The sequence below is a fragment of the Diaphorina citri genome, unplaced genomic scaffold, assembly GCF_000475195.1.
Source record: "Diaphorina citri unplaced genomic scaffold, Diaci psyllid genome assembly version 1.1 scaffold1975, whole genome shotgun sequence".
In the NCBI taxonomy this organism is placed as follows: Eukaryota; Metazoa; Arthropoda; class Insecta; order Hemiptera; family Psyllidae; genus Diaphorina; species Diaphorina citri.
In genome coordinates, this window is record NW_007379401.1 from 40589 (window position 1) to 53921 (window position 13333).

General features: G+C 38.0%; 1 protein-coding gene across 1 annotated transcript; it reads right to left on the reverse strand.

Annotated features, from left to right (window-relative positions):
• Positions 1 to 471: 471 nt before the first annotated feature.
• LOC103517820 (E3 ubiquitin-protein ligase Bre1-like) lies at positions 472 to 6641 on the reverse strand (the record flags this gene model as incomplete). The annotated part of the gene is made up of 8 exons (XM_008482868.3): positions 472 to 1640; positions 2013 to 2179; positions 2522 to 2714; positions 2910 to 3101; positions 4634 to 4747; positions 5178 to 5331; positions 5750 to 5982; positions 6481 to 6641. Coding segments are annotated over 8 exons (1424 nt in total), but the record flags the coding sequence as incomplete, so codon positions are not given.
• Positions 6642 to 13333: the final 6692 nt, after the last annotated feature.

The window sequence follows — 13333 nt, forward strand, 5'->3', positions numbered from 1 at the left end:
TGTCTGTTCCCATAGAAGGACTTATCCAAACCTGGTCGACCTATATATCAAATTAAAGGTCTTTTTACCAGGAACACGAAAATGGTGGTGCAAATTTTGTCCAGAAAACCATAAAGCCAAAAAACAAAAAAAAAAAAACTGTTTTTTGGGGGATTTTTTGTTGTACTTTCAAGCATCTTGTTTCTTTCCTAGTTTTAGTAACCCTCAATACCTACTCTGGCTCTTCTTTTCTACCTCTTCAGCTTTTACTTCACCTTCTCTCCCTTCTTCCACTTCCATCTTGTATATTTTTTTTTCTTTCTTTGTTCCTTTCCGTTGATCGCATTCCTACAGTCCTCCAATTGGTTCCTATGTACAACATTTGCATTTGAGTTATGTTAGGCTCCCTTTTGGCTTCACCTATACTAACCTTTGTCTTTGGAGAACTATTAAGCAATTAAAACAATAAAAGTGAATGACACATAATAAATAATAGGTAATAATATATTTTGGGAGATCGCAGGTTTTTTTAATTCCAATTTTATGTGTATCATAAAGAATATTTTTATAACAATAGAGTAATAGACAGGTAATAATAAATACATATTCTATAAGAAAAAAATGTCTCCATGGACTCACTAGCAAAATACACTCTTTGGTAACAATTTGCAAAATAACTGAGATTTTCTGCTTCACTTCAAAGGTACCATACCTATGTATAAATAAATAATATAATGGATAAATAACACATAATGGGTAAAATTTACTTGGTAAATAAATAAATGCACAATAAATACGTGAACGTCGAAAAAGTACCTAGGTACTACAGATCTTTTTTTTTTTCAACAAAATAACATAGGAAATGTTCCAGAACAAAATGATCAATGTCTGAATAGTTGGGCTATTAATATAGGTTATTTGTTATTTCATAAACTGAATTCAATAAATAAAATGATAAAACAGCAAAAGCAACACTCCAAAGCGAGTAACAATGATGTCTTTTCATAAAACAAATCTGAAATGATAACATTAAGCAGACACAAAAACATCAAATTCAAAACAACAAAAATAAACGAGAAATAATGGTAGGTAATAGGTATGCCAATAAGAAATGAAAGTAACAAATAAAAAACAGTGAATTAATAAATATAATAAATAGAAACTGTCTAGGTGTCCATCCGGTAGTTTTAAATCTTTTCAACAAAATGATAATCGGGGTGATAAAAATGGGAAATGATAAAAGAATACTTCAAATTTTTGTGCAAGGCCATGGCAACTTGCTGATGGAGAAAAAACCACCCGGATACCTCGACAAAACATGTAACAAATAATGAGAAATGAAAATATTAAACACAAATCATAATCTTTGGTAGCGATGGGTAACATAGTACTCTTTGGTAGGTATCTCTTCAATATTGTTGTTGGTATCATTTAATAAACTTCAATTTGATCTACGACTCCAAATACAGGCGATGATAATCGTTAGCTCCAAATGCCGCATTGCATTTGGGGCATTTTCTCTGGCGTGTTTCATAGCGGGTGCGCAGACAATCCCAGCAGAACACATGGAAACATTTAGTTAGAACCGCATCCTTCCTCTTCACCTTGCAAGAGGGACAAGTGAGAGTTTCCTTGTACTCGCGAATCTCTTCCATCATCACCTGAAAACGTATAATCCGTAGGTAAAGGTATTATTAGGTAAAGATAGGGATTTGTAATAGTAGAAGATTGTTGAGAGGAAGGTAATATAGGATTCCTAGGAAAGGTTAACGCCACGCCGGTGGGGTTGTCTAACCCTTATACTCCTTAGATAGGCTTCATTATTACATAGTCAAATCTCAAATAAAAGAGGATAAAATTCGTAGGCAAAGGTAGGAATTTGAATTAAATTGAGTTAAGCATGAAATCAAGAAACATACAACAGTAATATTCTCAAAGCCTTTTTATCTAGTCCATTTTCTTTTTTCGAAATGTAACGTGGTTCGGCGAATACAAACTGATTCAAAGGAGAGAAAAAAAAAAATAATACAAACCTCATCTAAGGTGCCAGCTTGTTCGATCTTTTTCATGCGTTCCGTTTTGCGACGTAGCTGTGCAATTTCCTCCTGCAGTCTCTTAGTCTTATAAGCTTCTGCCTCCAGGGAGCTTGTCTTCTCAGTTACCACTTGCTGTGCCTCTTTCAGCTGAGCATGATACTTTTCTGTGGAAAGAGTTAGTGGTTTCAAGGGTTAGTAGTTCCAACAGCCTGTGCCTCATTCCACGAAAATATGGAATAATTATAATTACTTGCAACCTTTATTAGTACTTTTGTGGAGTCAATTTTGAAATGTTACTTTACATGTATTTGCAAAGGACTTCATCAGAAAATATGGTGTACCTGATTCATATACATGTGTATTTGGGCATGTACCCACCTTATTTTTATGTTTCATATAAATAGCCTAGGTGCTAGGTTTATTAAGCTAGGATATAATTATGTTTACCTTATTTTTTATACTCTTGAGTAGGACCAGGTAGTCTTATTACATCTGTACAAACTTACCTAAATGTAATTTCAAATCAGCAGCCGACTGTGCCGACTCAATGGCCTTTCTCTTGTTCAAATCCATGGCTTGGTTTCTCAGATGCAATTCTTTCTCCACGTTGGTCAGAACGGTTTGCAGATAGCGCTCTTTCTCTTCTAATTTCCTGATGGCGGTGTGCATAGCATCAATCTGAAGCTTCAGAGCGTTCACCTGGGACACAGAAAATTAAACAATATTATTGAGGCAAGTAGCTTTCGACTCAAACCGATGAGCAACTTTTTCCGACAAGCTTGACTGCTTTCACCCTGCAATACACGTACCTTTAACCCATAAAATACACTTAGATATTGCTCAGACTGCCCTGGTAAAGTGTCTTTTTAAATCCAAGCAGGTTTTATTACCTACCTGCTCATGCAAGATATCCTTCTCCTCTCGTGCCAATTTATGCAACTGGTTTGACTTGATTCTTTCTGTCATGAGCTTGAAGTTAGCATCATCTTTCTCTCTGAGTTGTTGGAGTAGGCGAGAGTTCTGCTCTTGCATGTCCTCGAAAGCTTGGCCCGTTACTTCCATTTCATTGAGTAGAGCTTCTTCTTCCTAGAGAAGAGATAAATGAGAACAAGAATGCCGGCCGTAAGTACATTTTTGGAAAACAAATTTGAAAAATCTGGCCCGAAAGGTGAAGTCCTGAGAAGACCGAACTCCTTAACCTTTTGATGTTTTAGCGAAACTTTAACCCTGAATAACGGCCGACCGTACATTTCCGGAAACCTGGCCCAGGGACATATCTGACTTACATATTTAATTGCACCTCTGTGTCGAGCTTAATCAACTTGGGCCGGAATTCTAAGTCCTGAGCATGGCAAACTTTTTTTTAACCTTTTTTAGAATTTTGGCCGTAAATAACGGCCGAACCGTACATTTCTCGAGGTCGGGCCCGCGGACACTTTTGATCGCCATAAACTATCGAAGCTCTCTGCAAAATTTGAGCGACCTGTGGCTTAAGGTAAAGTCCTGAGAGCCGCTGATTCCTTTTGAGCTTTTTCCCACTACTGCCCTAAATAGCAAAACTTTGGTCCGGAATAACAGCCGAACCGTACCTTCTGGAAACAGGGCCCAGAGACATTATTGATCAACATAATTCCATCTTTGTGTTAAGTTTGAGCTACTTTGGCCAAAATTTAAAGTCCTGAGAAGGGAGAACTCTTTTTCAGGTTTTTCAAAGATATCACCCAAAATAACGGCCGAACCGTACATTTCTCGAGGTCGGCCCCGCGGACACTTTTGATCGACATAGACTATCGAAGCTCTCTGCAAAATTTGAGGAACCTGTGGCTTAAGGTAAAGTCCTGAGAGCCGCTGATTCCTTTTGAGCTTTTTCCCACTACTGCCCTAAATAGCAAAACTTTGGTCCGGAATAACAGCCGAACCGTACCTTCTGGAAACAGGGCCCAGAGACATTATTGATCTACATAATTTATCCTATCTTTGTGTCAAGTTTGAGCTACTTTGGCCAAAATTTAAAGTCCTGAGAAGTGAGAACTCTTTTTCAGGTTTTTCAAAGATATCACCCAAAATAACGGCCGAACCGTACATTTCTCGAGGTCCGGCCCGCGGACACTTTTGATCGACATAAACTATCGAAGCTCTCTGCAAAATTTGAGCGACCTGTGGCTTAAGGTAAAGTCCTGAGAGCCGCTGATTCCTTTTGAGCTTTTTCCCACTACTGCCCCAAATAGCAAAACTTTGGTCCGGAATAACAGCCGAACCGTACCTTCTCGAAACAGGGCCCAGAGACATTATTGATCTACATAATTTATTCCACCTTTGGGTTAAGTTTGAGCTACTTTGGCCGAAATTTAAAGGCCTGAGGAAAGAGAACTTTTCTGAGCTTTTTCCCTTGGCTTAAGATAACAGTACATTTCTTGCGGTTGCCGCCCACTACATCCTATAATGAACCCCTCTGCGAAATTTCGGCCTCCTGGGCCCAAAGCCCCGATCATAAATAATATATATATTTCTATTTTTTCGCTGAGAAAGATGGTAGACTGTTTTGGTTTCTCCGAGCCTGCTCAGCAGTTACCAAACACTTTAAAATGAGATCGTACTATAGTAGACCCCAGCCTTACCTGCTTGTGCGTGGCAACTTGTCTCTGAAGTTGATGAGTTTGATCCTCCAACTGTTTAATCTTCCGCATGGCTTCCTCATCTGCCAGCTTCTTCCTTTCATCTCGCTTGCTATCCTGCAACACAGATATGTTGGTCCTACTTGAGAAATATCATAAAGGCAAAGTGACATCCTTGGCCATGGAGGTTATTTTAGAGTATGTAGAATTATACCCAGGACAGGAAAGTTCTTTTAATGTGTTTGTATAATGGGCCTTCTCAGTATTAGCCGACAGTAAAGATTCGTATAGCTTAACCCGACCTCTAGGGCTGTTTGCCCTTACACCCGAGCTTCGGGGTGGGCTTTTAGTATTCGGAGTTAAGCTTCAGCCGACAGTATAAATAAGGGATATTCAACATAAGGTAAACCTATGTCTTAGCCAAGGTGTTAATTCTTAGGCCTGTTTGAACATACAGTTAGCATAATTACTAATTAAACTATTAGCACAATTGAATATCTTGTTCTAAGCCGACAGCAATAAAGCACTGCTTATACAGGGCCCTTACCTGAACTTTCTTCAGTTGTAACTTCAATTCCTCTACTTCCGCTCTTATTTTCTTCTCGGCTGCCATCAGTTGGACTTTGTCTCTCTGTTCCTTGTTCAAACTCTTGTACATGTCAAGCAGTAGCTTCAGCTCTTTAATGTCGTTTAGCGCTTTCCTGAAAGTATTTTAATACATATTATGTTACTGTTTTTTGTTGTTAGAATGTTACTGTGTGTTTTTTTACGAGCTTTATTAACAACATAATTTCACTGTAGACTAGCTGATTCTCTCAGAGTTGAGTAATCCCATCTTTGTGTCAAGTTTGAGCTACTTTGGCCAAAATTAAAAGTCCTGAGGAGGGGTCCGTTCTAGATTTAGAGGTTCGTAGTCCGAGTCTAAGTTAATAGAATATATACCCTGTTTATACTGCCACAATGAGACTGAAAAGTCCCTTTACTCTTGCAGTCTAAACAGGGTCTTACGTATTTGGTATAGAATAGGTGTAAATTTTATAAATAAAAACCCTTCAGACGCTATAATGCCAAAAGAGGGGAAACAAGCTTCAGAAGAAAGGCAAATACAACTCTACTCACTTAAGCTGTCCCTTGAGATCTCGAACTACTTCACTCTCCATCATCTTGCCCGGCATCTTATGGTGGGGAGGTAGAGATTCCTTCTTGACCTGTGTTGGAGGGAGGGGGGGTTTACCTCCAGGGTTAGGGAGGTCTTTCTTGTGTGACGCAGACAGGTCAGATAGAGGTCGAAGGTCTTTGGTGTCCGAATCTGGGGTCACATTCGGAGCGCCTGTACCAGCACTATCCTTGCTCTGAAAATATTTACAGATTTAGGGTTAAAAAAAGCCAGCCTAGTTAGTAGCTTGGTTGGTGGCGCGTCTGCCTTGTAAGCGCTAGGCCGCGGGTCCGATTCCCGTCCGGGGCGAATTTTCTTCTGAACGGATAATGTTCGTTCTCGGAACGGCTGGCTTTTTCCTATCCTGTCTTCCTTCTCTCTTTGATTTCAGGACGATAAGACCTTGGCAGGAACTATGTAAAAAAAAAAATCCTTTGGGCTGAATTGCGAACTCGGAAATTTCAGGTGCAAAATGGTTGACTATTTGTTCATAGAAGTGGACACGAATATTATAGCCTTTTAGAGACATCTTTAAAGGTCTTTTAAAAAATCTGAAGTAGACTTATTTCCTTTCAATAAAGGTTTATTTAAAATCAGATTCGAATTATTATTTTCCTCATTATTACCGAGATCTTACCACGAGCAGGATAACCAAACTATATTCCATTCTATTCTATTCTATTCTATTCCTTACCTCATTATCTTCCTCCTTCTTGACAGCAGGCAGATTGACGGAACTTCCACTTGGCTCTTCCTTGATGGTCTCCCTCTCGCCTTCCTCCTTTACGTTCGATATTATAAGGATGGGTTCCTCCTTTATGTTAGCTTTGCTATCAATACAACTGCTGGAACTTCCTGTTGGATAATTAAACAATAATGAACACCTTCATTAAATTACTTCAAAGCAAAATTATTAGAGCCCAAATAGGGAAAATCAGTGGTGGGGTAGAAGAGGTGAGAACACTGCCACTTGAAACCAAGACCTAAAAAAAAAAAAAAAAAAAAAAAAAAGCCTTTTGCCCCAACACTTTTTGTTGCCAGTTCGAATTACAGTACAAACATAGGTAACTTTCTGCTATTTGCCATTGACTTTCTGCTTTTAGTTTTTGGGTTTCTAGCTTGTAAAAAGAAACTACAAATTTTTCCAATATATTATACTTCTCCACCCTTTTCTCCCTCTCGTTATTCTTTCTTCACCAGAAACCCGTCAGAAAAAGGTCTCCATTTTTCCCTTTGTAGGAAGAAAAACCATTTAAAGGACATAAATTATTGAAGGAGAGAAAAAAAGTCGAAAAAAGTCAACTACAATGTTTCACTTTTAATTACTTTTTGAGAAATAAAAGCTTTTCGAAAAATTTTCCCTCTTCCACAAAGAGAATTATTAGAGGATTTCTGGAATGGTGGGAGTTGTGAAATCCTGGAGAGAAGGAAGGAAGGGAGTAATGGTTTCAATAACTAATGCAAAAGAATTTTACGATTATGACTTACGCGAGAAAAACAAGGGAAAATTTATAACAGTGAATTGTGAAGGCGATGAACATCCCTGATGGGTTTTTCTTCCCCCAGCTTCCTTCCCTTCTTCCTTTTCGTTCTCCCCTCAGGCGCTCTGATTTCCTCCCTATCATTAGAAACAATTGAATACCATGTCCCACTGATTACAACGGTTTTCATGTTTAGGGATGAAGTGTTTATCTTGAGGAGAGTCTTGTTGTATCATTATGTAGGTACTTTGAATCGAAAAAGTATTTTATTTGCATACCTAGGTAGTTTGGTAAGTATTGTATGAGAGTTAAATCTTCAAGTTTTGCTATTGAAATTTACGTGTGAATTCCATCCATAGTAAGACACGGTTTCCAAGAACTGAGAAATAGATTATCTGAGAAATAGAGGTAAGTAATTTCGGTGACAGACCATTATCCATGTACCTCGGTAGGTTAAATAATTCCGATATAATTTATTTTATGCCTGAGACTTAAATTTTATTATTTAAAGCAAAATATCTCCTTCTCCCACAGTTCTTTGTCTATAAAGAAAATTCAATGAAGGCAATCATCATTAGGAGAAATCTAATCAGTGGATTTGATGAGTTCGAGAGACTATCAGCATTTTGTGGATGGAAAAGTCATCAAGCTCCAAATGATGCTGATGACGAATGAAAGTTTCAACAGAGAAAGCGTAGGAATTTTACAATTTTTATATTAACCCTCTGAGGTTCAAACTAACTGTGAAAAGACTGTCTCATTTTAGAGGGGACTTTTGGACATGTGCTATAAGAACCTATGAGTAAAGCGGTGAAATAATGGGACTGATGATGCCTGTTCTTCCCCAACAGCCTAAATAAAGCACTATATACTTACTCAACATAATTAGTGTTTGGTCTCACATTTTGAATAATTTCAAAGTTGTGCAATTGGGTTCCATAAGGATCGCAAACCAAAATCTAATTTATTCTTTCTTGGTCCAAAACATGCCTGTTCTTCCACAACAGCCTAAATAAAGTACTATACTTACTCAACATAATTAGTGTTTGGTCTCACATTTTGAATAATTTCAAAGTTGTGCATTTGGGTTCCATAAGGATCGCAAACCAAAATCTAATTTATTCTTTCTTGGTCCAAAATCTAATTTATTGTTGAGTCCAAATTTACTCACAGCCTAGAAGTGTTTAGAGGTTACAGGTGCCTACGAAGTGAGTTAGATTTGCTCATTTTCAGCACAACAATAGCAACTAAAACAACAACTAGCATCAGCTAAATCAAGTATTTTACTACAATAATTTCCTTCACGGTTCATCATTGGGTTAAAGCATAAATTTAAAATGTATCACACGTAGAGAATTCAACACAAGTTGGAATAAAATGAAGAATTTTTTTATACAAATTGTGGCCGCATTAAACAATGCATATTCTATTCTACTCCTTCACCATTTCCTGCTCCCTTAAAATGGAGAGCTGTTGACAATTTTACCTATTCGTATTTCGATTGCAAATCATACAAACGGTGAAGTATTTTAACCCAGCAATATCGTTTCTAACAAATGGTGTAGTGGTCAAGGCGCTCGCCTGGTAAACAGGAGGGCGTGGGTTCAATCCCAGCCGAGGTATGAAATTTTATCCTCAATTAAATATACAAATTCAATTTGCTCTGCCATGTATTTTTCAAATTGTTAAAAACAAAAGTTCCACGTTCTAGCTGATGCTTGTTGTTGTTGTTGTTGTGGTGTTTTGTTGGTTTTGCTGTTGTTGTTTCCAAGTTAGTATCGCTGGTACTTTTTTAGTTGCGTTGTTATTCTTCTACTTATTCAGATGGTTTGAATCATCTTATTCTTCAGTAAGATGCATTTTTTCTTCTTTTGTTACAACTTTAGAGCGATTGATATAATGCTATAAAGCAAGCGTGTTGTGGTGTTTAGTTGGTTTTGCTGTTGTTGTTTCCAAGTTAGTATTGCTGGTACTTTTTTAGTTGCGTTGTTATTCTTCTACTTATTCAGATGGTTTTGAATCATCTTATTCTTCAGTAAGATGCATTTTTTCTTCTTTTGTTACAACTTTAGAGCGATTGATATAATGCTATAAAGCAAGCGAGAGAAAGAAAGACAGAGAGAGAAAGAGAGAGCGAGAGAGAGAGAGAGAGAGAGAGAGAGAGAGAGAGAGAGAGAGAGCGTTTACTTCTAAATGGATTGTTCGTAAAGTAAAGGGCATTATTTCTTCTAAGTATAGGTTCAAGGTTTTTTTTTTTGTTTCCAATATTATTTACTTTTACCCCTTCCTCTTCATTGTTTTACTACTTAGAGCTCTTTGTAAAGCAACTAGCAACTCTTATCGAGTCCTCTTCGGTACCGTAAAGTCTTGATGAAAAGATACTCGCTTTTTGAGAACTCTGGAAACACTGTAATGAAGATTCAAATCTAAGAACTTCTTTTTTCGGTTTGATGGGAGAAACTGTGACTGGTGAGGTCTTATTGTCCCGAAAACGAAGATAGAAGAAGGATGGGATAGGAGGAAGCCAGTTGTTCCGAGAACGAACATTATCCGTTCAGGATAAAATCCACCCGGGGTGGGATTCGACCTCGCGATCTAGCGTTTACAAGGCAGACGCGCCAAACAGGCTGGCTAATTTTTTGTTTGTTTATTGTTGGAAGCCGAGTTCATTAATTCTCTAGCTTTTGATAAGGTCACATTGTACTCCTTTGGGTCTTTGCAAAATTACCATGAGAATACCCCAGGCCCTTACCCCCTAGGTCCTAGGAGGTAATAGGCATATAATATTAGGTAGACAGTTTCTTGTAACACGAAGAAAACACAACAATATTTTTCAGCTCATTATTTTATTCTCGAAATTTAATGAGATCAACAACAAGGAAAGGAGGAATTTACAAAATCAGAAAAAAAGAGGAGGTAGAAGAAAGAAGCAAAATATAAACTCAGGATAACAATATTGACATCGAAAGTAGAAAATAACATGAAGATAGAAGAGAGAGAAAGAGAGATGGGAGTGGGAGAGAGAGAAAGGGGGACAAAGATAGAGAGAGAGAGAGAGAGAGAGAGAAGGAAGAGAGTGAGATTGAACGAGAGATAAGGACACATTATGAAAGCAGGGAGACAAGGAATGAGAAAAGAATAAAGGAAGGGGTATAGAAAATAAGAGAGAGAAAGGGAGGGGTGGATAAATGCGAGAGGGAGAGAGATAAAGATAGAGAGTGAGATAAGGAGACATTATGAGAAGAAGGAAAAAATGAGGGATGGAAAAAATGTGTCAGAGAGACAGGAAGAGAGAGGGAGAAAGAGAAAGGAAGAGAGATAAAGAGGGAGAGAGAGAGAGAGTGTGAGAAAGAGGGAGAGAGAGGATTTAATAATGTAAAAGAGGGGTCAGGTGTGACTTGCTTTCTTTCTCTTTCAACTGTCATTTTGACGCGAAACTCAAATCCATCTTTGTCTCAAGTTCGAGTTACTTTGGCCAAAATTTAAAGTCCTGAGGAGGGAGAACTCTTTTTCAGGTTTTTCAAAGATATCACCCAAAATAACGGCCGAACCGTACATTTCTCGAGGTCCGGCCCGCGGACACTTTTGATCGACATAAACTATCGAAGCTCTCTGCAAAATTTGAGCGACCTGTGGCTTAAGGTAAAGTCCTGAGAGCCGCTGATTCCTTTTGAGCTTTTTCCCACTACTGCCCTAAACAGCAAAACTTTGGTCCGGAATAACAGCCGAACCGTACCTTCTGGAAACAGGGCCCAGAGACATTATTGATTTACATAATTTATTCCATCTTTGTGTCAAGTTTGAGCTACTTTGGCCAAAATTTAAAGTCCTGAGGAGGGAGAACTCTTTTTCAGGTTTTTCAAAGATATCACCCAAAATAACGGTTGAACCGTACATTTCTCGAGGTCCGGCCCGCGGACACTTTTGATCGACATAAACTATCGAAGCTCTCTGCAAAATTTGAGCGACCTGTGTATTATGTAACATACAATACATTATTGGATTATCAATATTTTCTACCTCGAATCCATTTATAATGATTAAAATCTCTTCCCTACATGTTAACTCCTTCACTATTACACTGTTCAAACATTGTCATATCAAAATGATGTCACTCTATTAAAATAGTCATGCAATGTTTTTCCTCTGTAATTTTTTCTTCATAACTTGTTGACACACATAATTATGAGAAATTTCCATTCACATGATTATGTGGGTCAACTACTTATGTGACAGCAGTAGGTATTATCACATAACAGTATGTCCTTATCTCAAACTGAAATCCTACTTGCAAAGAAAGATATGCTATGAAGATAGTATTTTTGAGTGTTCAGAAAAATGGAAATGATTGTGGGCTCGTTAGGTACTACTTAACATTTTGAAACTACAAATTAAACACAATTGAGTCTATGTATGCAAGTTCATGTTGAAGTGTACGTTTGTCTGACCATACTCGGAGGAGGTTCAAACATCTCTGAGTAAGCTCAAAGGTCAACACACACTTTAACATTAATTTCAGAACCAAAGATAAGTGTGTATGTTTGTTCCACAATAAATCTTAAACCATTAATCTTAAACCATTAGTCTAATCATGATAAAATTTGATAAACATGTTAACCACAAAGATCAGCTTTTACTGATCGGTTATAGCACCCTATTCAGCTTTCAGGAAGCCTGTGAAAGCCTTTGAGGGAGATCTATGGTTCACAGAAGTCCTGGTAAGTAACTAGGTAATAATAAAAGTAAAAATATGGGTAAAAACAATGAACAGTGATTACATTTTACACAGCTACCAGCTACACACTCCAATTCTACAGCCTTACCTGCTAATTTGAAACTTCTCTATGTTGAACGCCGGTAATCCAAAAACAACCCACTCAGACCCGTTCTATAATTAACAGGTAAGTATCTACTATGAAATTATTGATTGACTAACTTTAAACACGGGTAGTAGGGTACCTACTTTTCCTATTTCCTTCGTTTTAAAGTTTCGAACTTTCAAATTCAATAAATTCATCAAAATTTGAAATGACTTTTATCAAGAATTCCAGCGTTGCCAGATCTAACAACTACGAAAATTACCGTACATGTTTGTGCGGGTTGCATACCTTTTGAAGGAGGAATGTAAAAATCGTACGGATTTTGCATTTTGAATATCGTTTTTTAGTCCGTCCTTCCTTTATTATTACAATGGTAATAAAAAGGTATACGGGACGGACTATTGTATTCGCTTCGGTGTCGTCTGTCTGTCTGTCTGTCACTCTGTCTGTTCCCATAGAAGGACTTATCCAAACCTGGGGGAGAACTCTTTTTCAGGTTTTTCAAGGATATCACTCAAAATAACGGCCGAACCGTAGATTTCTCGAGGTCGGCCCCGCGGACACTTTTGATCGACATAGACTATCGAAGCTCTCTGCAAAATTTGAGCGACCTGTGGCTTAAGGTGAAGTCCTGAGAGCCGCTGATTCCTTTTGAGCTTTTTCCCACTACTGCCCTAAATAGCAAAACTTTGGTCCGGAATAACAGCCAAACCGTACCTTCTGGAAACAGGGCCCAGAGACATTATTGATCTACATAATTTATTCCATCTTTGTGTCAAGTTTGAGCTACTTTGGCCAAAATTTAAAATCCTGAGGAGGGAGAACTCTTTTTCAGGTTTTTCAAAGATATCACCCAAAATGACGGCCGAACCGTACATTTCTCGAGGTCCGGCCCGCGGACACTTTTGATCGACATAAACTATCGAAGCTCTCTGCAACATTTGAGCGGCCTGTGGCTTAAGGTAAAGTTTTGAGAGCCGCTGATTCCTTTTGAGCTTTTTCCCACTACAGCCCTAAATAGCAAAACTTTGGTCCGGAATAACAGCCGAACCGTACCTTCTGGAAACAGGGCCCAGAAACATTATTGATCTACATAATTTATCCTATCTTTGTGTCAAGTTTGAGCTACTTTGGCCAAAATTTAAAGTCCTGAGGAGGGAGAACTCTAAATTTGAGAATTTGACCACAATAATAGTAGTAGCCTACTGCTGGGGTAAAGGGACTTTTCAGTCCTATGCGAGCAGTA